At 42.4% G+C, this 27,567-nt stretch overlaps 4 protein-coding genes across 5 annotated transcripts in view; 2 read left to right on the forward strand and 2 right to left on the reverse strand.

The window, feature by feature from the left end:
• Positions 1-406: 406 nt before the first annotated feature.
• chmp3 (charged multivesicular body protein 3) lies at positions 407-3,530 on the reverse strand. Its single transcript, XM_041953895.1, has 6 exons — positions 3,389-3,530; positions 2,832-2,892; positions 2,143-2,322; positions 1,861-1,982; positions 1,599-1,713; positions 407-1,424 (listed from the first exon to the last, which is right to left on the reverse strand). Exons 1-6 carry the CDS (start codon positions 3,431-3,433, stop codon positions 1,285-1,287), a joined length of 663 nt encoding a protein of 220 aa, XP_041809829.1. The 5' UTR covers positions 3,434-3,530; the 3' UTR covers positions 407-1,284.
• Positions 3,531-6,330: 2,800 nt separating this feature from the next.
• Positions 6,331-14,465, forward strand: hspa4l (heat shock protein 4 like). Its single transcript, XM_041953351.1, has 19 exons — positions 6,331-6,671; positions 7,575-7,632; positions 7,754-7,894; positions 8,171-8,293; positions 8,381-8,480; positions 8,705-8,838; positions 8,926-9,170; positions 9,268-9,344; positions 9,435-9,586; positions 9,688-9,794; positions 9,983-10,116; positions 10,421-10,617; positions 11,050-11,124; positions 11,397-11,540; positions 12,286-12,411; positions 12,540-12,647; positions 12,824-12,943; positions 13,355-13,516; positions 13,608-14,465. Exons 1-19 carry the CDS (start codon positions 6,565-6,567, stop codon positions 13,794-13,796), a joined length of 2,499 nt encoding a protein of 832 aa, XP_041809285.1. The 5' UTR covers positions 6,331-6,564; the 3' UTR covers positions 13,797-14,465.
• A 1,157-nt stretch (positions 14,466-15,622) lies between these two features.
• plk4 (polo-like kinase 4 (Drosophila)) lies at positions 15,623-21,550 on the forward strand. The gene is made up of 15 exons (XM_041953963.1): positions 15,623-15,803; positions 16,721-16,816; positions 17,160-17,255; positions 17,462-17,576; positions 17,683-18,664; positions 18,745-18,836; positions 19,114-19,439; positions 19,531-19,635; positions 19,765-19,867; positions 19,959-20,108; positions 20,216-20,444; positions 20,537-20,639; positions 20,747-20,884; positions 20,977-21,083; positions 21,202-21,550. The coding sequence occupies exons 1-15, from the start codon at positions 15,774-15,776 to the stop codon at positions 21,311-21,313; spliced, it is 2,784 nt and encodes a 927-aa protein (XP_041809897.1). The 5' UTR covers positions 15,623-15,773; the 3' UTR covers positions 21,314-21,550.
• A 454-nt stretch (positions 21,551-22,004) lies between these two features.
• Positions 22,005-27,567, reverse strand: part of itpk1b (inositol-tetrakisphosphate 1-kinase b) — a 29,325-nt gene continuing 23,762 nt past the window's right edge. For both annotated transcript variants that reach the window (XM_041953924.1, XM_041953923.1), the window contains exons 8-11: positions 27,275-27,440; positions 25,881-25,948; positions 25,635-25,797; positions 22,005-24,793 (exon numbers count right to left, since the gene is read on the reverse strand). In XM_041953924.1, coding sequence (XP_041809858.1) covers positions 24,474-24,793; positions 25,635-25,797; positions 25,881-25,948; positions 27,275-27,440 — 717 coding nt within the window. In that variant the 3' untranslated portion in view covers positions 22,005-24,473. The remainder of the gene's footprint in view (positions 24,794-25,634; positions 25,798-25,880; positions 25,949-27,274; positions 27,441-27,567) is intronic.

Consider the following 27,567-nt stretch of genomic DNA (forward strand, 5'->3'; position numbering starts at 1 on the left):
TGACAAACATGTCCTTCTTTTCAAAAAAAAAGAAAAAGAAAAAAAAGGCTGTACTCCCTTAATCTCACAGGTTAAACATAAATGGATTTGTGAATCATACCTCCAGCACCTGGTTACTGGTAGACTGCAGTCCTTGAACTGCAGAATGATGAACAGCTGTGCTCTCCTTTAACTCTTGACTGTTTGGCTTCAGAGCTGTTGAGCAAGCTGTTTCATCTGTCAGACAGGCATCTGTGTCACCAGAACTCGATTCTCTGTGCAGTACAGTTTCTTACCTGCTGAGTGGGCTGTTGCAATCCAGCAGGTTTAGATCTCCCAAAAAGCTTATTCCTGATTGGAACCAACTTTATTGATATAGTGTAAGTTAACGTGAACAAGGTGCAATAAATTCTTCTAACTGGCAAGCTCTGTTCTTAAAAGTTTATTTCCTTATTTTTCCCCATTCACATAGAAAAATTATACACACAATACTTCCACAATACACAGGTTCTGCACTAACCAACCTTTCCACTACCTCTGCATCTTCCTGCTGAGAAGGAACTCAATTGTGATACAAAGTCAAACATCTAACGAGCTGAATGTTAATGCAAAGAAATGGGTTAGGGCAGTATGCGTGCATTTTTCTGATGAGGGTACTTTACATGTATGACCACATATAGAATAGATACATGTTGACTGTACAGAAAATTAACTATCAATAGAAGAATCCACCCATCATGTCTAGTGTTTCAGATAATGTGGGCTGGTTACCAGTAAACAAAACAGCTGGAGCTGAGAAAATGTATCCTAACAGATTAGAACAGCTGCTGAGTAGTGATCTTGAATGTGAGTTAAGTGCAGGGTGGCTTCAATCAACAGTTCTTTAATCACTTGTTTGGATCATAAATACCCAAGTACCTCCACCACCAGTCCGTAACTCAGGACAGAAGATTATGACGAAGTACTGTAGGCACAGTAGGCTTTTCATACTTACATTATATACACTTTCTTAAACCTTCTGTTTGACTTTGGATAATAATAAAGACTTGCCTGGGGTCACCCCCAATAATAAAAAGACAAAACACAAAAACACATTTTCTTCTGGCTGAGTACACCAAATGTTCTATAAAAAAAAAAGTTTTTTAAAGACATTAACTGTCATAGCACAAAGTTAACCCCAACTGATTATGTGGAATAATAATTATAATATGAAGCAGAGAGGATGCTCAGTACTGTAAAACCTGCACCAGAATTGTCCTTATTGGAGTGAGCAAGCTGACTATAACATAACAGCGGCAGTTCACCTTAGCTCCTCAGAGCTGCCAATCTTGACTGCATCGCTTCAATGTCCTCCTCTGACTCATCCTCTGAAGCTGCAGCGGCTCCAGGGGGCTCCATTTCAGGCAGGGCATCTGTGACTTTGCTCGGTGCTTTGCCAAGGGCACCTAACGAACCAAACAGCACCACGAAACAGAGTTTTTGGTATTACTCATTTGTGGTATAATTCATAAATCTGTGGTGGTTCAGGCTTAAATTCTTCCAAAATCTAGACACTAAAACGTATAACAAAACAGGTTTGTAACAATATTGTGATGATTTAGTTGAACAAATCACTTCACCTGCTGTAATCTCAAAGAGGATCTTGTCAACTTCCTCCTCCGCTGCTTCCTCCATCTCCTCTTCATCTTCCATGCTCTCAAATGTGTCTTCCAGCATTTCCTCAATGATTCCAGCCTGAAAGGTGAATGAATGGTTTAGTGACTTTTTCTTATAAACAAATAATAGCAGATGGTAATTGGAGTCAGTCACAGTTTTCCATTTCTTGGGACTAGCTTGATTGTAGCTAAATTCTATCTATTAATGTTGGACATTGCTGCTGACCTTCATCATCTCCTTCGATAGTTCCCTCATGGTGGCCTGGATCTCTGGGATTTTCACAAGGTTCTGCATGGCCTTCATCACCTCTGTGCTCCTCTGCAGGGCCCCGGCTACACGCACTACAGCTAACAACACACAAGTACATTCCCTTCACTGACTGTGCAGAGCAGAACATTGAGTCCTATGATAAAAGTGCAAACTATTCAACTAATGACATTAAAGAATTTTAGATGAAATGAATCTTCCCCCTCTCTAATGACACAGTTGCTGTACTCCCAAACTCACCAAGCTGATTCTTCATGCTGAGTAGCACAGAGTTCATGTGGGCTCTAGAAGCATAAAGTTTGGTGACAGCTCGTTTTGACTGAATCATCTCCTTTGCGAGAACGACACACACATCCTTCTGGCCCTTTTTGGCAGCATCTTTGATGGATCGTTTAACTTTTTCTTGTTCCCTCTGAATATCTGAAACGAACAGGCATGTCAGTACATACAACACAAGAACAAATGTAACTGACATAATTGGTTCATTGACTGTAGTGTGTAATAAAATTACAAACAAATGCCATATCTGAAACTAAAGGGTGTGTCATTACATACAGCACAAGGTAGCTCATTGACTGTAATAAAATTATATAACACAAATTTACCAACTCAGAAGAGTGCCTGACATTTATCTGGTCAATAAGCCAATAAGATAACTCAGTAGTTGTCAGTTCCAGTCAATGTCTTTCAAGATTTTTTTAAGCAAACTGTCCCTTTTCTGTTTTGCTTTAATATATTCCAGTTGAAACTAGTGGGATTATCTCTTCCATTCGTTTTCACATAGATATTAGAGAACATTCATGGGACGACATTCAAGTAAATGCATAAATTGGATGGACATTTTACATTTTAAAAATTACTTGACCTTTAAAAAAAATGATGACTTGCCAAACTTTCAGTGGTTCTGTCCAATTGTGACCGCTCCTTACCTCGAATTTGTCTGTCAATCACTCTCATCTCCTTCCTGATTTTTTGAGACCACTCCGTGATCTGAAATGATACATAACTGCATTAATATCGCCTGAACAATTACAGTAACTTTGTCATCTCCATTTCAGTGTGGCGCTACATTAGTCTCAGACGATGTATAACTTTAAACAGCTAAACAGTAACAAATCTCGCTGTCAGTTTAAGCGAACAAATCAGTTTGTTTACATTGGAGCGACTGACACCAGATCAGTGTTAGCTTGTATGCTAACTTGGTAGCTCTTCGGTACAGAAACCAAAATAAGATTGGTTAATGAGTCATATGAACGTATAACATTCAAATAATATACGTGAATACAGGATACCATTACAGGGACTGTTGTCTTATTTGAAACTAACGTTAGACTGGCGTCAAGAAGTAGCAACAGATTGGACGAACTGAGCTGAGTTAAACTAACAGCTAACGTTAGCATGGTTAGCAAAAGGCGCTGTCGGTTTTTTTCCTTACTACGGACAAAACTCTCAAAGACAGTCCTGGTCTTCAGCAGTCAGTACTCACCAGCTCTTTTGGTGGTTTCTCCGGTGTTCTGCCGAACAGCCCCATTGTGATTACTGAGTAAAATGACAAGCTAACCTACCTGACTAATACTAGCTGGCTAGCTCAGTTTGCTCAACTAGCACTTCCTGTTTCTCGCTGTGGCCCCTCCGGTTCAGTCAGAACATGAAGGAAGGTTCAGTCCATCTGGTCCTCATCAAGGAAACAAGGACAAGTGTTTAAGTGAAGTTGAAATTGAACCAGCCACACAACCAACAACATGATGTGTTTCTATGTCACCTTAACATCTTAAAGGATGTCATATTAAAGACATTCACAATACATTCATATTTACATCAACATTAAAAGTTAAGAAGCCTCTAATTACATGCTGACTAGTGAGAATAATGTAATAAGAATGTCCATAATTCAGTTTTGCATCAGAAATGTGAATTCCAATATCTCAGTTAAAATTATAACTGGTCATAATTTCTTTTGTCGACAACCAAGTCCACAAATCACATTTACTGAAGAACTAAAAGGCTTTGCATGATTCTGTGCATACATCATGCTGTGAGAACCTTTTCTGCTATTGTATTATTAATACTTGTATTTGCTGTACTGTATTTGTGTTTTCACAATGTGGTATTGCTACTTTTACTTAGACCCTGCATACTCACACAGATATTTTCACTCATTTTGTCTGATTAGACCTCTGCTTGGGTGGATGTTGGGTGGAGCTGTGCAGGGAGTTGAATAGGATAACCAAACTCCATGCACCAGTTAGAACAGGTATTTTTCAAAGCAGACATTTTGACTTGTCATAGAAGGAGAAGCACATGTGTTACACTGATAACATTAGTCAATGTCATTAAAAATGGCTCTATTCAAGTGTCCCGGTAAGCCATGGCAGTGTGACAGTGAGGCAGCAATGCCAGGACTCTCAAACAAGCAGCTAAATGGGATTCCAACCATAGTTTACTGAATTATTTACACAGTGTTTTTCCTACTGTGACATGTCAAGTGGTCCCGCCCTAACAGATGCAACAAAGCCATGACAAGCATCAGGAAGATGTCAAGCACAATCTGAACACATCCCGCAGAAGGATGAGCAAAAACACCTGTGTTGGTGGACCATTACTGTGCAGGAGCCTCAAGTACAAGATCTGAATTCTTCCTTCACCACTACTAAAACCGATCCATAGTGCAGCATTGTAAAAAAACAAATAAACAAGCAAACATTAATGCACCGAGGACACATATCCCTCCTTAAGTTTCCCTTCAACCAACCTGACATCTGGACACACCTGTGGAAATTATGTGGACAGTATTTTAAGCCCAAAACCCTTATTATATTAATCAATCTCCAATAAGGCTATAGTTGTACTGCAAGTGTAAATAAGATGGGAAATCGCATAGTTCTTGCCAAGTCTTTGTAATAATATTATACTATTTGTAATCAAAGGACTGATGCCATTTAAGACACAAAATTTTACTTTTTTACTCAGTCATGTAGCTCTTCAATAGGCTTTGGCATGTTGACTTTCAAATAAAAGATTAAATGGCCTGTTACTATGCAATTACTGCAAAGCGTGCAATTAAGACTGAATTTGCATAGGCTGTAGCCTTATAATTTGAAATATGAAGGCATACCATGTGTCATCCTTTTGAAATGCATTTCTTTTTCTGACCCTTCTTAGCCTCTTTATGAGGACATGGAAGTCAAGGGGTGATTGGTGCAAATTAACTAAGTACATTTACTCAACTGCTCTACTTAAGAGCAATTTTCAGATACTTCCACTCTACTTCAGTATTTCCATTGGATGCTGCTTTGTACTTCTACATCACTGCATTTCAGAGGGAAATATTGTATTTTTACTCTACATTTACAAGACAGGTATTGTTACCAGTACCTCTGCAGATATTTTTCATTAATTTCATTTCAAAACCTCTGATCAATTATTGAAACATATTGTTACAGATAAAACAACACTAAACAACACACAGACAGCAATAAAATGCTAAGTATTCAAGAATATAAGTTATAATAAGTTATATGGTAATATGACATTCCAAAGGGGAAAACAGTCTATTTATTTTTCACACTCTAAGAATATTTCATGATAATACTGCTGTAGAAGTTTTGTTGTTAAAGTTTTGGGTGCAGCATTTTGACTTGTTACACAGTAGTGTTACTATTTCTACTTACGGATCTAAGTACTTCTTACTCCACTGCCACATGTACATTTGTGAATTTGGGCATCTGGACATAGGACATGTTAAAAAAAAACAAACAAAGAAAATTATTAAATAAATTGCATTTAAAGAATACACAGAGATGCCCATGTTAGAGATATTCAGTGACGCAGTTCACCAATCCAGAAAGATTACATGATTTTTTTTCACGTTTTCTCTACATATTTACAGCAAATCTTCACGTATTTCTCATTACATATTAATATTCAGATGCACAGTTCAGCGTATGGCCGGACCACACCTGTGTCACTGGAAAAGGTATTTTATTGCCCTCTCCGTAGCCTGTCAGGAAGCTCTTGCTTTCAAGCTGTGTGCAGCCCCTAACAAGCCCCACATATTATTTTTTTTCTGAAACGTTAATTTCATGGATATTACAGTAATGTACACGCGCCAATTCTGCAGCGCGTGAGTTCTGGACCGGGAAACTCTACCTGACAGTTTAAATTCAGGCCAAACACGTCTATAATGCCACTCCTGCCCTCACTGCTTCTGACGTATCTATGGTCCCCCTTCCAGGGAGTTCTAGATTTTTCTGTTATCGATTGGTTGCCGCACCAATCACGTAAAGACAATGGGTGTGACGCAGCCTATCGCAGACGTCGGGGGGCGGGCTGTAGAGCATCCGTCGGTCGGATCCTGGGTGATGTTAGGGCTGCCTCGGAGTGGGAGAATCCGCTCTGGACATCACGGCTCCGTGGGATTACTCTGAATGAGTTTGCTATAAACAGCTTGACTTACATAACAGCTAGTAATTCAGTTAGCGCAGCCTCAGCTAGCTTTCTCGTATATTTTCCGAGCAGAGGACGCACTTAATTACGTTTCATTTTGGAAGACACCGCCATTGTATAAATATATATATATTTATATATAAGGTCTATTTTTTCTCATAGGTTTCAAGTGCGGTCGTTGAATAACTTACAAGATCGGATCTTAGAGCGCTCATTATGTCAGTGGTAGGCATTGATGTGGGTTTCCAAACTTGTTACATCGCTGTGGCCAGGAGCGGCGGCATTGAAACCATTGTCAATGAATACAGTGACAGATGCACACCGTAAGTATAAACGCTGACAGGCATCAGCACCCTGATATGCGGTCTGACTGCGAGCTTGTTACGCAATGTTTGCGACTGGAGGCGCACTGGCTGAGCGGTGACGGCGCAGACACAGCAGGGATGGGGACGGTGGCGGCTGTGATGAGGCCCTCAACTGCTGCGTTATTCACCGACACAGCAGGTTAACGTAGGTCAAAATGTCGCATGTGTCGGCCGACAGTTGACATGTCTGCTGATGACCAGCACAGTGCTGCGCAGTGCGCCTCAAAGTTCCTGTGATAAACACCTGAAAGCGACCTGATTATTATTTAGGCTATGTAGCATGTTAATATGTGAGTATACTGTGTGCTCTGAAGGAAATAAATAGGTCTTGACATGACATGGCTATAGTGCGCCTATGGAGTGCATCTGCTGCAGCACCCTGCAAACAGGGATGTGCAGCTGGGAAGGAGAATGAGCATTGCACCTTTAAGTGAATGGGGATATTTTTATGGCAAGGTGAAACCAGGGAGTGACTTGTCACAAGCAGCCAATGCGAAATGGATCCCTAAACCTTGTGTGACTGGAAGCATTCATCTTTGTCAGTAAACACAATGGTTTGCTGTTTGTCTGCTAAAAGAGGAGTTAAATAGGGGAGGTGGTGTTTGTTTGGGTTTTTTTTTGGACGGGCAGGGTGATCTTACTTTTGAAGGTGAACTGTTCTGTCTCACTGCCCTAGTTTGTGGCTCTTCCTCAGACTCCCTTGTGGAATTTCCTTAATCGAAATCTGCCTCTCTGCGCTCGACATTTGAATCTGTCTGCAACAATCAGTCAATTACAGTTCTGTCTCGTCTGCCTCTCTCTTAACAGGATTATTTCTATTGTAGCATGCCTAATTTGCTGATGTTTTTGTCTTCCATCAAGGGCCTGTGTGTCTTTGGCCTCCAAAAACCGCATGATCGGAAACGCAGCCAAAAGTCAAGTAGGTCCATGGCAGTTTGTCGAATTTGTCTACTAAAGGCAACATTACGCTCTGAAATATTTCTATAAGTTGTGACTGTTATTATATTATTATTTACAAAATGAGTATCTTCTTATTTTAGATCATAACAAACTTCAAAAATACGGTCCATGGCTTCAAAAAGTTCCACGGCAGAGCATTTGATGACCCATTTGTCCAAGTGGAAAAACCCAAACTGCCTTACAGCTTACATAAACTGGCCAATGGAAACGCTGGAATTAAGGTGAAGCACTGTCCAAACTTCCAGCACGTTCTTCTTCATTGCTTTCTGTTTTTCCCCCCCTTTCTCTCCGAGCCTGACTATTCTCTGCTGTCATTGCACACCTTTGTTCTTTTAATTCAACCATGACGCTGACCCTGATAAGTGGGCGGCACGCACAAATGTTTATTTTTCCCTCTGTAATTTAGCCCTTCACAACTTATTGGCTTCATGCTTAACTTGCCCCACTCTCCAGCTTTTTATTAGCCGTGGATGGTCCTGACTGTGTCACGTTTACAGGTGCGGTATTTGGATGAGGACAAAGTGTTCACAGTTGAGCAGATCACAGGGATGCTGCTCAACAAGCTGAAGGAGACGTCAGAGAGCGCCCTGAAGAAGCCGGTGGTGGACTGTGTCATCTCTGTGAGTGATACAAAAACTACAGAGGACCATCAGTGCAGTCGAGCAAGTGGTCCAGTGTAACATAATTATTTGTGTTCTCTTCTACAGGTCCCAAGTTTTTTTACAGATGCCGAAAGACGATCTGTGTTTGATGCAACTCAGATTGCGGGGCTGAACTGTTTACGGCTAATTAATGATACGACTGCAGGTCAGTGTTCACTCGGCTTTTGTGCGTTTCAACGGCACCAACCTTTGCTGAGGTCCCATTACAGTAAAATATGCACATGCACAGGTTTGACAGTACCTTAGCTCTTTTAGTAAGAACAATTACATTCAATAACATATTGCATCTAAAAAAATACAAGGTATTTGTACAAATATTGTACTTTATAACTCAGCAAATGTGACAATAAATGTGTTTCTTATGAACAGTGGCTTTGGCTTATGGGATCTACAAGCAGGACCTTCCTAGTCCAGAGGAGAGGCCAAGAAATGTGGTGTTTGTGGACATGGGACATTCATCATTCCAGGTCTCCATCACCGCCTTCAACAAAGGCAAACTCAAGGTTAGCCCCTCACCTTTTTTCCACCTCCATCCTCTCCTACAGCCGTACCTTTAAACTCCAAGCTCAACGTAAGCTCTGGTCTTCCAGGTCCTCGCCACCGCGTTTGACCCGTACCTTGGCGGGCGAAATTTTGACGAAGTGTTGGTAGATTACTTCTGCGAGGAGTTTAAGAGCAAGTACAAGCTTAACGTGAGGGACAACCCGAGGGCTCTGCTGCGGCTGCACCAGGAGTGCGAGAAACTGAAGAAGCTGATGAGTGCCAACTCCTCCGATCTGCCTCTGAACATAGAGTGCTTCATGAATGACATTGATGTTTCCAGCAGGATGAACAGGTGCCACTTTTACTTCTTAGTTGTGCATGCCTAAAGAAATCCAGCTTTATAAATGCTACAAATAATATTTTTTTTCTTCTTTATTTGTAACCTACAGAGGCCATTTTGAAGAAATGTGTGCTCAATATCTGATGAGAGTAGAGGTACCACTGAAAGCAGTCCTTGAACAGTCAAGTACGTCCCTCACATTTGGCTGAATCAAGATTGTTTGAATGCCACATGAAGGAAGAATCCACTCAGTCCGTCATGTGTGTTTTATGGCAGAGCTTAGCCGGGATGACGTCTACGCTGTGGAAATAGTTGGAGGAGCCACGAGAAGCCCAGCTATCAAAGAGAGAATCAGCAAGTTTTTCAGCAAAGACATCAGCACCACGCTCAACGCAGACGAAGCTGTGGCTAGAGGCTGTGCTCTTCAGGTGCGACTGTCCTCTGGACACTGACAGATGATGTCCTCTTGCTTTGATCTACTTTATTTATCTATGTGATGTGTGTGTGTGTTGTGATTGTTTGGGTGTAGTGTGCAATCCTCTCTCCAGCATTTAAGGTGCGTGAGTTCTCCATCACTGACGTGGTTCCCTTCCCCATTACTCTTCGCTGGAAATCACCAACAGATGATGGATTGGGGTAAGGACATTTTAACATCTGAATTAGCCATATAAGGCACCAACACTATGTACGACCAGACACTATATTTCTCTGTGGTCATTTATGTGGTCAATCAAACTAGGCCAGCTGGCTTGAAGATGCAGTATTTTCTGACTGTGTTGTAACAGCCTGACTTAGCTGTTTCTATTACTGTGCTTTTGCCACAGAGAGTGTGAGGTGTTCAGCAAGAATCACGCTGCTCCGTTTTCCAAAGTGATCACCTTTCACAAGAAGGAACCCTTTGACCTTGAGGCCTTCTACAGCAGCCCTCAGGAGCTCCCCTACCCAGACCACAGGATAGGTAGTTCTGCTCATTCTGCACTATGAAAGTCAGACATGCTTGCTGGTAACCTTTACCACCCGAGAGACCGATCCACAGATTTTAGGATGTAAAATCATGCAGATATCTGGTCTACACTAAGAGAGGTCATTGATGCATGCGCTGTGAGTATTTTTTGAGTGGCCCATTTGTGGTCCCAAAGGGGATCTACATACTGGATTAGGAATCAGGCACAGTCTTCCACCTGCCTGTCAAGGGAATATGTTGAGGGCCTGTAATTGAGCCTCTTTAACAAACCACTCATTTTGTTACCATCCGTCACCAGGATGTTTTTCCGTCCAGAATGTGGTTCCCCAGCCAGATGGAGACAGCTCTAAAGTGAAGGTCAAAGTGCGAGTGAACGTCCACGGCATCTTCAGTGTGTCCAGCGCCTCTCTGATCGACAAGCAGAAAGGAGAGGGGGAGGACATGCAAATTGACTCGGAGCCAATGGTGCAGAATGATGGCAGGGCCGAGGACCAAGTAAGATGGTTTTTACTCGACAGCTGTTGAAATTTAGTATAGGCGTTCGTGATCTCCAGAAATGAATCGTGATGACTTCACTTCGCCCCTGGCTTTTCAAATAATTCTTGACCACGAGGAAATCCCAACTCCTTAACTGTTAAAAGAAAGTTCACCACAACTGTGTGTAGCTGGAATATGCAGATCCTGCTCCTCTGATGCTCTCATCAATACTGTATCTAAAATCCTGTGCTAAACCTGGTTTAGGAATATGTAGTTCCAGAGATTGCGTAAGCAGACTGTGCTGAATTCTAAGGTTTTATGTGAAAATAGTTAGGAAATAATTCCCCTAGATTTGTATTGCTCCTTTAATTATGACTCAAATAATAGAAAATAAATATTTTGATAGCAATCTGATTTGGATAAAATAGATGAATGCGTGTTGTGTCTCAGACCAAAATGCAGGTGGACCAGGAAGGCCACAGCCAAGCGGACCAACCGAACGACGACAACAGTTCCAGCAGTAAGGTCAGTTGGAGTTGAAGTTAGGGATGTGCTGATGCTTTTTTGAAGCAAATACCATGATGCTGCGTTTTCGTACTCCATAGAAGCATAGAAAAAAAAGTAAGCAGATTAAAAGATACTGAATGTATGTAAATAGTGCACATTGATGCATCTCTACAGAAATAACATCATATTAACTAGGCTGGAAAGTATATCACTATTAGTTTGATGAACAATTACAATTACAAGGACTGCAGCCGAAAGACTCAATGGTGTTTTCTGGTTTCCAAACCCAGGAGGCGGCGGCTGGGGAAAAGCAGGACCCAGCGGCAGGGGGAAGCAAGCCCAAAGTCAAGGTGAAGAGTATCGATCTGCCCATCATGGCCAGAAACATTCGACAGCTCGACAGCGACGTCCTTAACGACTTTGTGGAGTATGAGGTGAGTGCTCTTGCTGGCCTTTGGAAAAGCTGAGTCATGGTCCGATTGAAATGCCGATTACATGAATGGATGGAGGGGGTTTCAAACCCTAATATGTGCTTGATATGAGCAGAACTTGTGGTGTTATGGTCTTTGATTGTTTCCCATGCTTTCACTTGTTATTGTGGAGCCGCGGTGTTGGTTTAATGCGTACTGACTGGCCTAATCTGTGCCAGCACCACTGTAGGAGGATGATTTGTTCTGCATGTTGCCCCTTGTTTAAATCTCAGGAATAATGTTCCCCTGACTGAAAGTCTTGATTTTAGCTCGATGTGACAGTTAATGTCTATGTGATTAGGCCTTTATGCATACGTGTAGCTGAGGGCTTAAATATATTTTTTACACCACTCGTCACAAAGGCTACTTTTAAAATGTCCATCCAGTCTCAATATGTAGAAGCTAAAACACTTTTATTGACATAGGCAACATTATGAGTCAATTCATCCATTTTAACACAGAATTATTAGTGAAAATAAGACATTCGAAGTCTGTTACATATCATTTAATTGTATACTGTAGCCTGGTGTAAACTATAATATAAGCTGCACTGGTCTCAATCAATCAGTCAGTTTTATGTTGACTGAGTCAGATGTGTTGATTCAGCTGTGCTTTACTTTGTGTACTCTGTTAGATAACATTATATTGTAAGGCATTGCTGTAATTGTTTCGCTCTCTGAGACATCTTTTGTGTGCTTTTTCCTCACAGCGTCAGATGATTATCCAGGACAAACTGGTGAAAGAGCTAAATGACGCTAAAAACGCTGTTGAGGAGTATGTCTACGATCTGCGGGACAAACTTTGTGGGATGTATGAAAAGTACATCACTGAGGATGTGAGTGCCGCTTTCTTTGCTAGTAATTGTCAGGCTGACATTGTAAAGATGACTTTAATTGAGAGGATGTGCCAAGTAAATGATCTACTTTTGTTTTGTGCTGTTTTATGTTTGGCCATTAATAACAGGACAGTAACCGACTGACACTGATGCTGGAGGACACAGAGAACTGGCTGTATGAGGACGGAGAGGACCAACCCAAACAAGTCTATGAGGAGAAGCTAGATGCACTCAAGGTTTGATTTGATTTATTACTAGAACATTTTCAATTTTCTATTTCAGATGGGATTTTAAAAGGGCTCTATCAACCTAATGAGCTCTACTGAGGCTATGAGGCAATTAAAAGTTTTTCTTTTGAGATTTTAAAGTGAGACCAGGTGTCAGCATTAACATAAGTTCTGTTATTTTCCAGAGGTTGGGTCAACCCATTCGGGACCGGCACAGAGAGCACGAGGACAGGCCGAGAGCGTTTGAGGAGCTTGGAAAGAAACTGCAGCTCTACATGAAGTTTGTGGATTCCTTTAAACAGAAGGTAAATCCTTTTGGTTCACATCGTCTTTATTTAAAATGTTTAAAAATGAGAATGTGTCATTCTGGAGAAAGGTTGTTGATATTATATCTCCTCCTCCGCTAGCTGTCCTGCCTGTGTGTGAGCTACACAACACTGTTACAGTTAGTCAGCAACAGGTGGCGTTGGTGCTCATGCACAGGACAAGGGGAAGGAAAGAGGAGGGGAGATGGGGGAGAGAGAGGGACTTTAAATCTGGCTCGTGCCAACATGTTGTTGCACTGTGAAAGAGAGATGGCGATATCAATACCCTTTCTCCAGAATGACTAACCCAACCTTTAATGCTTTTTGTTGAGTTTCGATGACGCCTGGTGCAATTCTTTCGGATTTGTAGATGCAATTTTAGTCATTTTCTTGTCACAAACTGTTCTCTAGGATGAGCGATACGTGCATTTAAGTGCAGAGGAAATGAGCAACGTGGAGAAGTGTGTGAGTGAAAGCATGGGCTGGATGAACAGCAAGATGAACGCACAGAGCAAACTCGGTATTACTCAAGACCCCATTGTTAAAGTAGCAGACATCATTGCCAAAATACAGGTATGTGATTGACTATTTGAACCCTTGTTCTGTTAGCAGTGATGAGATCTGACGATTTTGCCAACACATTGTACACTTCTTAACTCTCCAGGAACTAGAGGGTGTATGTAATCCGGCGATGAACAGGCCAAAGCCAACAGTGGAGGAGGCCCCTGAAGCGAATGACCAAAACAATGGAGCACATAATGGCCCAACAGCCAAGCAAGGAGCAGAAGGGAAGGGGGACGCAAAGGGAAGCCAGCAGACAAAGCCTGGCACAAAAGAGATGGAGGTGGACTGAGATCAGTGTCTGAGAAGCTAACTCTGCATCCATCACCACGTTTACCACAACTGACCATTTAGATAGTAGAAACATCAATACCTGGGACCATTTCTCCATCGTCACCTGCCACTTTTGTGGATTTTTTTTTTGTGCCCCTCCGGCCCATTGGACTTCACCTATTGAGGTTTTTGTTTTCAGCCTTTCATCCTTCTGTGTGACAGTGATGTGCTTTACTCTCTCAAAGGTTTGAAATAATAAATGAAAGAATGATGCAGTAGATTAAACTCTGATTCTGACGTTAAACTGTTTCCTCTGTACCCTTACGGGAAGGTAGCCTTTGTGTTTGCATTCCATGTGTCTCATAAGCGTCCAGTATCAGCAGTGAATCCTATTACTCATAAGAGAAATAGATAGTGCTGTCCAAAAAAATTGCCACTGCTGAGCTATTAGTTTGTATGCAGTAATACAAATTCTATATATATTTGTATTTAATGAGTTTGAAATGATGTCCATGTCTAGACACTGTAAATACTATTTTAGTAAAGAAAAGCAGCCGACACATACGTATATGTACATAAAGAACATATTCCTAGTACAATGGCAATGCTTCATCCACCAGATCTCTTTAGTAAGTGATTGGTTGCCTATTTCCTTTTTTGTTTTCTTGCATTTTTTCCATACTTAAGTCGTGGGATTTAAAGATGGCAAAAATAAATACATTTGTCTGTAAGACAAAATTTCTTAAGTCTATAATTTTTTGGTTTTCTACAGCTGAACCTGAAAGAAATTGGCCAAATCTATACTGTACTTGTGTCTGAGTGAAGTCCTGGGAAGAGATCAGGACACTGTATTAAGAGTGGAAGTTTATAGACTAATTTTTAAATTCTGTTTCATAAAATACAAAACAATAAATGTGGATGTAAAAATTACACTTATCTGTAGAGAAGAACTGAAGATCTGCGGCTGCAAAGACACACACACCTGCGTGGGATTTGTTGACCCTCAGATGGTACAATTAAGCTTTCGATTCAATGTGTGTGGGGGCCTGAAAAAAGGAATACATGTATAAGAAAGATGTGATGTGAGTATAAGAATCCTCATGTGATTATTAGCAGACAAAATGTCATTTCATTCAGGTTGTACAACAATTAGTTTATTATTATAATTTTTATTTAATTCCAGTACTTTTACGTATTTTTCCCCACATTTCATTTAACAAAGTCATTTTTTCCAGTGACTTTTATGTCATAATGCCACTTTTCACATCGCTTTCACATCACATTGGACTCTGGGAAATTGTCAGGAGTACTTCTGATTATTTTTGTACATTTTAATAGACCAAATGATTAGTTGATAATTCGAGAAAATATTCACCACATTAATTGACAATCAAAATAATTAGTTGTTGCACAAGATGAAATAAAATTTCATTAGAAGGAGCAGTTTCAGAAATATACTGGATTATTTCACCTTGTGATTTTAAATATTTTGAGTAATTCTCATAATGAATTGTTTACTTATTTAATTTTGAACACTTCTCCCTAGAATGAATGCAAAGCCTGTAGTATGTCAATAGATTAAAAACTAATGTCTAAGCACAGGCATGAATATATTTATACATATACAACATAAATATATGCTTTACATAGAAAAGTTAAATATACAAGATTTTAAAGATGACAGGTATAAAACTCTACCTTTAAGAACACGTTTATGAGTAATTTAATAAAGGTTTAGGAGTCCAGCGACTCTTCATGGGACCCTTAAAGGGGGCGTGACAAACCGGTTGTTGTCATGTGACGTGACGTGTGACGTGTATGGGAGTAACGGGCGGATATTTTCAAAATGGAAGAAATGGCAAAGTTTTGGAGGGGAACACAAGAACAATATTCATTTGCCCACGAAGAACTCCTGTAACCGACTATCGATGCACTCAGCCGACAGAGGAATATTATTACCCACCCGCATGCATCTGCGAGGCGAAAACCAGGCACGATGAGTGTTTCGATCGGCGATAAAATCGAGGTGAGTTCTTTTGTTCGGCTAACGCCCACAAGCTAACTTCAAACTAACTCAGGCAGGCGACCTAAAGATAATGTTGACGTTAAAGTAGCCGCGAGTTGGACGGTTCGTGTCGCTACACAATAACGCTCAAAGTGTTAAAAAACATTCAGTTTGATCCATTTAACTGAAACGTATTAAACGTGTAACTCCGCTTATTTAGCACTAAGTGAGAGCCATTTAACTGGCCAAAACATTAGCATTAGCTGGTTTTTCGTTTAATCTTGTTTCATATGTCCCGGATGTCGCCGTTTTTGAATTAAACTTGCTCATTATTATTGTTGTTGTTGTTATTATTATTATTTATGCCAGTATTGTCAGTGTTATTAGCATTATGATACAGCCCCGGTGCCCGGGTGTGTAACCTTACCCTGTGTCCCCCGGGACAAACAGTGTTGTGTCTCGTCTGTGCGTCTGTTTGGTGGCTCAACGTGCTGCTTGGAGACGGCTTCAGGTGGTCCTCATTAGCGGGAAGAGAGCCGGGATAATTGAAGGTTTTGGTTGGCCATATGACAGCGTCAGGTGTTGGTGGCTTGTTTGACAGTTGACGTTTATTGTGGAAGGATTTGTCCTGTGTGAGGTCGTTAGATGCTGGCTTGTCGTGTTGGCTTGCCGTCTGCTAGCATGTCGCAGGCTAGAGGGACGATGTTTGATCAAGTTATTCACCATTTCTTCCAAAACATTTCTGCTGACGGCCAAGCCAGCAGAGATGAGGAGAGAAGTTTGTCCTCTGCTCAGGAGCTCAGGATCGAGGTTATGAGGCTTTTTAAAGATCCTTTCTGTCATTCAGTTTAAAAATCTGAAATCATAGTTCTGTTTCTCAGCAAATACAGCTTATTATTTGTGATACTCACTGTTTATTTTCCTTTCTTCTTGTGCAGGATTTTAAGGTCCTCACCCTCATGGGTAAGGGCTCTTTTGCATGTGTGTACCGAGCAAAATCAGTGAAGACTGGTCTGGAGGTTGCTATCAAAACGGTAAGAATCTGTCACCAACTGTTAACGTCTTAGTATTAAGAGATAATTATAGCACGCTTTGCCTGTAATGTGGACACTTAACCAACCCTCAAGCTGTTGCCAGCGACTGACAGTTGAAGTGTAAACTAGAACTGTTGGATTATTAGACTTTAGCTGCCTCCCAGGGGCCTCTTGTGGTCCCTCAGCCCCCCACAAATGAGCTCTGAGTGGTTCGCTGTCTTTGTGGGTGACAGATTGACTGTGAGCCACCGGACCCAGCCACCGTGCTGCAGCGTTGTACCACATTACATGTTGACGCAGTGAGTGGCAGGTGTATAATTATCTCTGTTGTTCCCATCTGCAGATTGACAAAAAAGCAATGCAAAAAGCCGGCATGGTCCAGCGTGTGACAAATGAGGTGGAGATTCAGTGCCGCTTGAAACATCCTTCAATACTTGAGGTACTGTTGGCTGGATACAACTAATTTCATGTGACGGGGTGCTGTGGGTTATTATTTTGCATAAAGTCTGCTTTGGGACCACAGCAATACAACAAGTTTAGACTCCAGTCCAGTTAAATGTATTCTGGATGTTGTTGCACTCATATTTTTGCATCTTCTCCCTTTGAACTGATAATAAATGCTGTTTTATCATGTCTTTATTTAAGCTGTACAACTACTTTGAGGACAGCAACTATGTGTACCTGGTGTTGGAGATGTGCCACAATGGAGAGATGAGTCGGTACCTTAAAGAGAGGAAGATGCCTTTCTCTGAGGATGAAGGTCAGGCACTCTGAGAATTAAATGTGAAATATGTTGCAGTAAATGGTGTAGTGAGGTTTCTGTTTTGTGCCTGCCTTTTTAAAGAAATGTTGTTTTTGTTCCACAGCGAGACATTTCATGCATCATATCGTGAAAGGAATGCTGTATTTACACACCCACGGCATCTTGCATCGAGATCTGACCTTGTCAAACCTTTTGCTGACCAGCAACATGAACATTAAGATAGCAGACTTTGGCCTGGCCACTCAGCTCAAACTGCCGAATGAAAAGCACTTCACTATGTGCGGGACACCCAACTACATCTCCCCGGAGGTGGCCACTCGCAGCGCTCATGGTCTTGAGTCAGATGTTTGGTCACTGGGGTGCATGTTCTACGCCTTCCTGATGGGTCGCCCTCCGTTTGACACGGACACAGTCAAACACACCCTGTCTAAAGTTGTCCTTGGGGAATATGAGATGCCTAGCCATGTTTCTCTAGAGGCTCAGGACCTGATCCATCAGCTGCTGCAAAAGGACCCTGCCCAGCGGCCCAGCCTCTCTGCGGTGCTCGACCACCCATTTATGACCCAGAGCCTGCTGGTCAGGACCAAGGAGCTGGGGCTGGGGGATGAGGGATCCATAGACAGCGGCATTGCCACCATCTCCACTGCCTGCACGTCCTCCACCTTAGCCAGCAGCAGCAGCCGCCTCCAGAGAAGAACCAGGCACATGATTGGCTCTGCCTTGCCCAATCGGATGGCACCCATTCCCGGTCTTCCACACCAACCTAGCAGCGCCTGTTTTGAGGACGGAGACCAGTGGCAGCAGCAGCATCCAGCGGACAGATTTCACAGAGAGGGCAGGAGCAGGGGGTTTCATGGTGGAGAAAATGGGCAGCCTCATTCCCGCTACCTGAGGAGAGCTCACTCCTCAGATCGCTCCAGCTCCTCTGCATCAGGCCAGGGGTCGAGTCACGTTGAGCTGGGGAGATGCCACTCAGAAGAAACTCTGACTAGTTTAGGACGACCAGTCTTCCCCATGTCCTCCACTCAGCACGCATTGTCAGAGCGGGGAAGGCTCCCCTCTCCTCCTGTCAAACAGTCAGCAAAGTAAAAAGTCTCTCTTTTCATGATCTTGCATTTATTTTTACAAATTTAATGAGACTAACATGTTGCGCTTTCTGTTTCAGTTCTGGCTATTCGTTATCCACACAGACTGCACAACCTCCAAATCTGCAATTTCAAGACCTGGAGGGAGTTACTAATTGGCTCAATAATGAGGGTAAAGTTGGTGTTTTCTACTTTTTGATCATCTGTGTGTATGATAGATTTCAGCACTGTCACTTTAGTTTTATCACCCAGTTTATGATCTTACTCAGAGCAACTGTTAGTTCACTGAATTTTTAACCTCAGATTTAGAGGCTAGTATAAGCTTCAGCCACCCTTGTAAGACTGAATATGAATTAAGGGCTTTAAAAATTGATGTGTAAGCTCTCTAAACACAACTTAAACCACCCAGCTTAAGCAAATCTTTACAAATATTTCCTTTTCTCTCTCAGCCTCCGGGCACAGGCCCGTAGACAGCAGCACTCACAGCAGCAGCGGCAGCTTCCACAGCAGCAGAGGACCTTTAGGGGTTCACAATTCCTGGACAGACAAGCCCATGGACAGAGGTGTGAACCCCCACCACAACCAGCATTACATGCACCACAACCTTCCCTCCAACACGTACAGGGAAAATATACCCGGAGCAGAGTTTCAGCCTCCTCACGGCAGACAGTTAAAGCCCAGTGTGGATAAAGAGAAGAAAATGCTCAGAGACATTGTCCCTCCCCTGTGCGCGTCCAGACTGAAGCCTATCAGACAGAAGACCAAAAATGCTGTTGTAAGATAGTGCTCATCTTTTTTTTGATTATTTGTTGACACTCATTGTGTAAATGTGGACGTCTAATTTCTTATTCTTGTATTTCCTGCAGGTGAGCATCCAGGACACAGGTGAAGTGTACATGGAGTTATTAAAATGTCACGGTGGTCAAGAAAGGGTCAAAGAAGTCCTTCGGATTTCCTGTGATGGTTCGATGGTGAGCTCACTCTGTTGCACTCTGAAGTATCTCCCATGTGTGACTGCTAGGGGATAGTATAACAACAGAATATGACATAAGGCTGGTGCTGTAATATAATATCAAGCTTATTATTCTCATCTGTTGTAGGTGACAATTTACCAGCCTAATGGTGGAAAGGGTTTTCCTGTCCTGGACTGTCCTCCTGCTCCTCCAGAAGATATTCTCATTTGTAGCTATGACGACCTTCCAGGTATTCTGACTGCTGCATCGCACCCAGTAACATCAGTTCACTGTATATAAGATTAGAAATTGTATGTTGATCAATCCATTTTTTGTCACAGAAAAATACTGGAAGAAGTACCAATATGCCTCCAAATTTGTGCAGCTTGTGAAATCCAAGACTCCAAAAGTGACCCTCTTCACCAAGTATGCAAAGGTCATGCTGATGGAGAACTCTCCCAATGCAGACCTGGAGGCTTGCTTTTATGATGGTGAGTCAGAAGTGGAAACATGTGATCCCACTGAAGGAGAAGCTGCACTGACCCCTTTTCTGTTGTCAGTTAATGTATAATACCTCATAAACACTCTGGTTGTGTAGGAGCAAAGACCCACAAGACGTCAGAGCTGGTGCGAGTGGTGGAGAAGAGTGGGAAGTCGTACACGGTGAAGGGCGAGGTGGGGCTGAGCGGCCTGAGCCCGGAGAGCAGGCTGTATGTGGAGCTGTCGGACGAGGGCCACAGCATGTGTCTGTCCCTGGAGGCCGCCATCACAGCCGAGGAGCAGCGCAGCACCAAGAACATGCCTTTCTTCCCGATAACTATTGGCAGGTGAGAGGAGCTGCTATTCCTGTGTTCCTGGTTTTATTGTTGTCCTTGCCTTGTGTGGCTAATGTCAGTTTTGTGTCCATTACCCCTCCTAGGAGACCCGTCAACCCAGACTCCCTGTGCTCGTCGTCCCTGCCCTCCCACCCGGTGCCTCCTGATACAGCTTCGCCTCCTCAACCTCCACAAATCACTCCTTCAGTGAGTATCTCACAGCGTTACGCAGCAGGATGTACGAACAGGTGGCTCGAGGGCTTCAACAGCTGGACTACATAATGAGATTTGTCTTTTTTAAATATTATTTCCAGATGATCTCCTATGATGGGTCTGACTTCACCACAGCCAGCCTGAATAAAAAAAGCTCCCCAGTGCGACAGGACCTGGTACAAAGCACGGGAAAAGTGGTGAAGTCGATTTTTGTGCCAAACGTTGGATGGGCGTCCCAGGTAACTGATAGATAACTTCACCTAATATTCTGCAGTCAGCACAGGAATTGTCTTTGTGATGAAAAGATTGAATCTGTTTTCTGTATCTGTAGCTAACGAGCGGAGAGGTGTGGGTGCAGTTCAACGACGGCTCTCAGCTGGTGGTTCAGGCAGGAGTTTCCTGCATCACCTACACGTCTCCAGAGGGGAGGATCACCAAGTACGAAACATGTTTCGAAATGTGCTGTTTAGCACTTTTGTTATTTCATGTGTTTGCTGAACTGTAGACGAGACAGCACCAGCCGCTCTCACTGACGTCTGTCGTCTTGTCTTCACAGGTATAAAGAGAACGAGAAGTTGCCAGAACACGTCAAGGAGAAGCTGCACTGTCTCTCCACCATCCTGGGGCTGTTGGCCAACCCGACAGCACATCAGCTACAACTTCATTAACACGTTGTGTTTAAAAAAACATCGCTGGCAGGAAACAGAAAGTAGAATTAAGAACCTTTATGCCGTCTTTTGTCTGGGATTCTTGTAAATATATCTTTGTGTTGTTTTTTTTTTACATGTACAGAAGACTAAGATTATGAAAAGATATATTTTAATAAGTGACCGTTTTGTATAGATTCTCAGTTGGCCTTGTAGAAAATGTTTGTGTCATGATGTCTGTCTTTCTTTTTTTTTTTTAACTGCATCTCCAATACTATGAAATGTGCGATTCATAAATGCTGAGGCAATAAACATCTGGAGGCTGGGTGGAGAAATGCTGCACAGCTGTTTTGCAGTCTTCTCTTTGAACTTGATATATATTCATGAAGGAATTTTTGTAGAAAGAAATTAAAGTATTTAGAGCTACCTTCGGTTTCACGAATACAAAATTCATAACTACATCAAGGAAGCTGCTCTACCTGCAAAATATCATTGAAACTCATATTGCAGTTACATATTGAAACTCATTACAAGAGATGAACTGAATGGATTGAGCATAATTAAACATTTTAGCTTGTAGTCTCATTGTTACAAGTTATGGGTGAATATCAGGTTACTATATTCAAAGATAATCTCCATAAAACAACAGACAAGGACAGTATTTACCCACAAATGATCAATTAGAAGAAAAGCTAAATTGACAGCAGCCAAATAAGTTTTCGCACGTTTATTTCACCCTCTTGTTTTGGCCATTTAATTAAAAAAAGGTCACAAAATTGTGGATTCCTCCCAATTACAGAACTGATACAAAACAACATACTGTACGGATGTAAGCCTAGGCATATATACACGTACTGTACAAGACACACAGGAGGTAAACATTCAGGTGGAAGCTGGGAGCATGATGACACTGTCTGGGTTGCAGAAATGACCAAGTTTAGGAGTAACCATTTATTTTCCATTTAGAAGCACGATAAGGAGCAAAACATAGGACACACAATATAGTGGTGTACACAGATACGAGTCTAAACGGACACGCCCTCAACTTTGCCCTCATTTCTGGATGAGGAATCAAGGGGAAAAAAGAATGTGAAAGATTCCCCTAAACCTGCTGCGATACCTTTGAGTTTATTGTTGCTTCACGACACTTAAAATTTAGGAGATTAAAACAGGATGCTAACTGTGTTGTGGAAATATCCTCCCAATTTGATGCGTCTAGTGAAATGTTCAGAATGTAATTGGTATTCTTTTGTCCCAGAGAGATGCTGGTGAGATGGCTGCGCTGACACTATTATTTACGATCACAGGGCGAACGAGAGGACAGTCAGTTCCCTCGGATACTGATGGAGGAAATAAAACAGCTAGGAGGAGCTCTCTGGGACAAGAGAAGCAGGCTCAGAGGAATGCAGTAATTGGGATGTGCTGCAGGTTGGCACTTCTTCCCACTAGATGCTAGAGGGAGACCACAGCATCAACCACAAGCTCATTTGTCCCTTTGACACCACCTGTACAACCAGACCCAGCATTTTACTATACCTCTAGTAAATACCCACTGTTTGTTCAAAAACATCCCAAGCTCTCGTTTCATTTATATAAAACATTTTTCCCCCATAAAATCTCAATAAAATAAAGTTGCTCTTAGTAGATATCAGGACAAAGATATTAACAAAATTGGAGTAAAAAAATCTCACAGTGAACACTGGGAACAAGAGCTGGACCGTCTCCCCCACTTCCCCTCCAAATGATTTCAACATGTGACACAAATACAGCAGCTGGAACAGACGACAGAGAATTTAAGCTTGAAGCGAATGAATCGACTGGACTGACGGGTTTTTCCACCGAAGTTGGCTGTTCGAGAAAAATAAAATCAGATGAGAGTTGTCGAAGTTTAACAAATTTCTCAGTTATCGAGATCTGTTGTCATTTAATGGTACCAAATTAATTAATACCCAATCATGGGTATTCAAACACACATTTTACCATCATTTCAGTGGGATTATTGATTTTCTGATTAACAACTCGCTGAAAAGTGACAAGCTACACAGCAGCCCAGAGTCTGTTGATCGGTCGAGTCGGCCTCAGGAGAGTAGTTTGCTCATGTTACAGATACAAGCACTGAAGACATGTGGAGAGTCTGTTTAAGGAGATTACATAAAGTGATGAGAAAATCTCACACGACCCCTCCCCCCTGGAATTCTGGAAAAAAAAGAAATATCATGGAATTCTCTGGAAACATCCACAAACACAAAAAGGAATGTGATCCTCGTCTTCCTGCACTGGAGCGACTCAAACTCGGACTCAAACAAGGACGCGGCTCGTTTGTTGAACGCCTAACATCCGGCGTCTGACACACATTAAAACACTCAAACACCGAGAAACATTGGTGCAACAGCAATCATTTCAAAAAACAAAACTTGGTCACATGTTATGGAGATCTACTTTCTTCTCTTTGAAGATGATGTATTTTCTGCCGGCGTCCTTCCTACTCTTGAAGTAAATTTGATGGCACTCGGAAAAGTAAACAGCTTACATCTTTGTTCAAACTAACGAAACCTACAACGATCTTTGTCATTCATGTTCAGACTGGTTATGTCCTCTGCCGTCGGTTGGCCACAGTCACATAGCAGCCCGGGATCTGTGGAGTAGTGTTCAAATGTCCAGCCACCTTTCCTCCCCATCATTCTGTGCAGAGGAGTCAGTGGTATTGACCAGAATACAAACACACGTCACTGGCACAATGTAACCGTACCTGTGTTTGTGTGTTTGTGTGTGTGTGTGTGTGTGTGTGTGTGTGTGAGTTAGAAACAACAAATCATACATTGCACATCTAGCGGCACATCTTCCTCCAGTCCTGACTCGGCCATTCCCATTACACTTTCATTAGAGAGAACTCACACAAGAGAAAAATAAAATCAGCTATTAGGCAAAAGTTCCCAAAAGTTCACATTACAGTACTGTTAAGTCTCATTAGACAAAACGAAAAATACAAAAAGGCAAAGAGAAAAAAGCTTACACCCAATCATCATCGTTTTCAATAACTATATAGGAAAAGGCTTGTTTTTTGATTAGATATATTATCATCATTAACATCATAATTATTATGATTATTATTCATTATTATTGTCACCATTGTCATCCGTTTTTTGTTCAGGGGTCAAACGGAGTGGGGGCAGGGGATTAGTCACTGGGAGGAAGCCTTGGTGGCTATTGTGGAGACACAGTGCTGCTGGAAGTTAGGGGACATGGCCGAGTTGCAGCCCAGTCTCTGACGTGGGCCCTTCAGCCCTCCGTCGCCCTCTACGATCCAGGGGCTGCCGCTCGCCTCTTTCCCCAGCATGCCGCAGCAGCCGGGGGCCGGCGGGGTGGCGTTCGGTACCGTGGAGCTCACCGGCAGGCCTTTGGGCTGCTCGCTGGAGGGGGCGAAGTCAGGGTTGTGGCTCTGGAGCACGCTGGTGATGTGGTTCAGGAGGTCATTGAAAAACTCAGGGACGCCCTCATAACCTGAGAACACAGGGAGATTCCAGATTTACAGCGGTTGCTAGAACTATACATCTATTCCTGTTTATTGGAATTTATTTATCCTGTTTTTTGTGAAATACTTATAATTTGACCTCTTTGAACAGCCTCAGAAATTTAACAGAGAAATGACTAACATCTGTTTTGTAAAGGACTCACAAGCCAAAGAGCTTGAAAATCACGGTTTAATCACTTTTTTATTGTATTTACTTACTTTATGGTTTTTATTTCATTTAGTTATTTACAGTGTTTTTGTTTTGGGAAATAAAAAGTTAAGCAGAAAGATCAGTTGCGTGGAAAAATGGCTGAGCAAGTAATTTGTCTTACTCTGCTGGTAGTGAGTTCAAAGACAACTGAGGAGAAATACATCTTTGTGCAATATCAGGCAAAAAGTTTGCTGTATCGCTGATAAAAAACTGAAAATTCTGGTAGAGTCATGATGTGATTAAAGTTTTAACATTGATTAAAAGGCCTTAAGTTGATTCTACATCCTCCCAAACTCAAACTTTTTGGGTCGATTTAATCCGAAAACGTGGTCAGCAGAAGAAGACCGCACTTCACCTTAACACAGTGACTGAGACCTGGTGCAGGTTTTGCTCTCAAACAGAGTTCAGGTGACACAGGAGAGGCTTTTAGTTCAATAGAACTGGTTACACAAAAGAATGACAACACTGCAGCCCTCAGCTTTTACACAACAGAAAGTGAGAACCAGGTCACCATGGAAAGAGGCCTGTGAAGCTTATTAACCTGCTTAATGTGCAGATTAAACACACAAGATGACCAAATAAAATATAAGCCACCACTGTGGATGGGGCGCTGCACCTACCAGGGAATGCATTGATGTCAATGACGGCATGCTGGCCCGTTTGGTTGTTGATGATGACGTCGATGCCAAACAGGGACACGCCCAGCGCCTGCCGCAATGACCTGGACAACTCTCTGATGACATCATCGCTAGGTGGCTGAGACACTCCCTCTACGTTCTCTCTCTGACATAAACATAAAACAAGTACATTAGCAACAAAATCTCATGCGTCACATGGGACAGCAGCGGGTGGCGTTTGGGACGTACCGTGGTCAGGTCTGAGGACGACTCTGGTTTGGAAACATTGTGGCTGTTGAAAAAAATCGCTTTCCTGTCTGAAAAGGAAACAGAGGAAAAAGGTGAGGTTGACTTTCCCAGTGCAATCATCCATTTATCTTTTTACTGCTCGCTATTTTTATATTTTTATTATGTATAGTTTGTTCTTTATAGTCTTATTTTCACTTTGTGTAATGCTGCTGCTGCACTGCAATTTCCCAGCTTGGGATAAATAAAGTATCCATCTATCTATCTATGTTCCTCATCAAAGACACTAGGTGGCAGCAGAGCTCAACTGCTTACACAGTGCAAAGAGGCAACTGGAGCTTTACTGAATTAATGTCTTTATTTGTTGGTTTCGACACATGGTGTAAAGAAACAGAAAGCTAAATCTAAACCACCCTGGCCTGAACTCTTTAAACATTAACCCTCTAAGTCATAACCACGTCATGTTGAGAGTTCACTGTTTCCTCCAGTGGAAGCAGCGATAAATGAGATGGGATGAACTGCTAAATTTATTGCCTCTTTTCTCTTTGTTACCATTGCAGTGATTAACATTAGAGAGTGTTAGAGTGAGGGAAGAGTGGTGGGGAGAGGAGGGAAAGAATGAATTCCATCAACGTCCAAATAAATATGTCCCTCGGCTTGTCAAGGGTCGTGGTAATGAAGTGCTGCAGGGGTTGTTCATTCCCAGACTGGATGAACAAACACCAGCGGCGGCAGCATGAGAGGGAAGGCTGGATGGGAGAGACCATCTCTCACACTGTTATTTTTAAGTTCTTTCCAATCACTAACCCCTACCTCTCTCTATCCTCATACCTCACCCTTCCATCCAGCCTATCCCCACCACTTACTGGATACAGAACACAACGGCCAGCACCAGGCTGCAGAGTGCAGCGATCGAAATGATGTGCAGATGTAACGCTGTGGTATGTTGCTTTATGTGTTTGACAAGGGCTGTGTTTTCCCGCTGCACCACTCAGCATTCCAGGCTGAAAGCAACGGTTCTCTCTGCTACACAAAGCAGACTGCCGCACTGACGGTGAGACCTGGTTTGCATGAGGGCTTCGACTGTATTGCATGCAAATATTGGAGTCGCTTGTGTCAGGGGACAACCCTGTACTCAAGGCTGCATCGCCGGGAAGGCCTCTGACATGGTTATGGAGAAAAACGCTGCTCCTCTTGTTTATTTTCAACAGCATGTACCAACAGGGCAAAACTCAATTGCATTCCCTTGAAAGGGTGAACAGGTCCAATCCCAGCACCATAAAGCCATTTTATGAGATTTTTTATTGGCTAATTTGGAGAAGCTGTTCAACTTGTACAGTCTGGCCAGCATGGCTGTTGGCAGCCCTTGGACTTGCCTAGTGTGTCTGTCTCCTCACCTGCTTGTCCAGCAGGGAAGTTCTTCAGAGAAGGTCTTTCCACCACAGTGTAGGAGTCTCCCACCACAAACACCTTGTAGAGCACTGCATTATGGCTGATGAAGCTCTGAATCACACAAGGAGGCTTCACGTCATTCAGGTCCTCTTCACTGAAGATAATGGCCATCTGGGGACAGGAGGACATGCAGCACAGTGACACACCTAAACTTGAAACTATTTAAACCAACAGGCACTTTGAGACAGAGGTCTTGGTAAGTCCTGCCTTAATGCAGTGAGTGCGGAGGAATGAAGTG

This window comes from Chelmon rostratus, chromosome 15 (genome assembly GCF_017976325.1).
Source record: "Chelmon rostratus isolate fCheRos1 chromosome 15, fCheRos1.pri, whole genome shotgun sequence".
In the NCBI taxonomy this organism is placed as follows: domain Eukaryota; kingdom Metazoa; phylum Chordata; class Actinopteri; order Chaetodontiformes; family Chaetodontidae; genus Chelmon; species Chelmon rostratus.

Coding starts and splice junctions, on each gene's coding strand:
- chmp3 (XM_041953895.1), bottom strand. CDS start 3,433: ATGGGGCTGTTCGGCAGAACACCGGAGAAACCACCAAAAGAGCTG. Junction 2,893..3,388: donor AGAAACCACCAAAAGAGCTG/GTGAGTACTGAC, acceptor GTATCATTTCAG/ATCACGGAGTGGTCTCAAAA. Junction 1,714..1,860: donor TATCGAAGGAGATGATGAAG/GTCAGCAGCAAT, acceptor TTCACCTTTCAG/GCTGGAATCATTGAGGAAAT.
- hspa4l (XM_041953351.1), top strand. CDS start 6,565: ATGTCAGTGGTAGGCATTGATGTGGGTTTCCAAACTTGTTACATCGCT. Junction 6,672..7,574: donor TACAGTGACAGATGCACACC/GTAAGTATAAAC, acceptor TCTTCCATCAAG/GGCCTGTGTGTCTTTGGCCT. Junction 13,517..13,607: donor ACATCATTGCCAAAATACAG/GTATGTGATTGA, acceptor TTAACTCTCCAG/GAACTAGAGGGTGTATGTAA.
- plk4 (XM_041953963.1), top strand. CDS start 15,774: ATGAGTGTTTCGATCGGCGATAAAATCGAG. Junction 16,817..17,159: donor TGGAGGTTGCTATCAAAACG/GTAAGAATCTGT, acceptor TCCCATCTGCAG/ATTGACAAAAAAGCAATGCA. Junction 17,256..17,461: donor AACATCCTTCAATACTTGAG/GTACTGTTGGCT, acceptor TCTTTATTTAAG/CTGTACAACTACTTTGAGGA.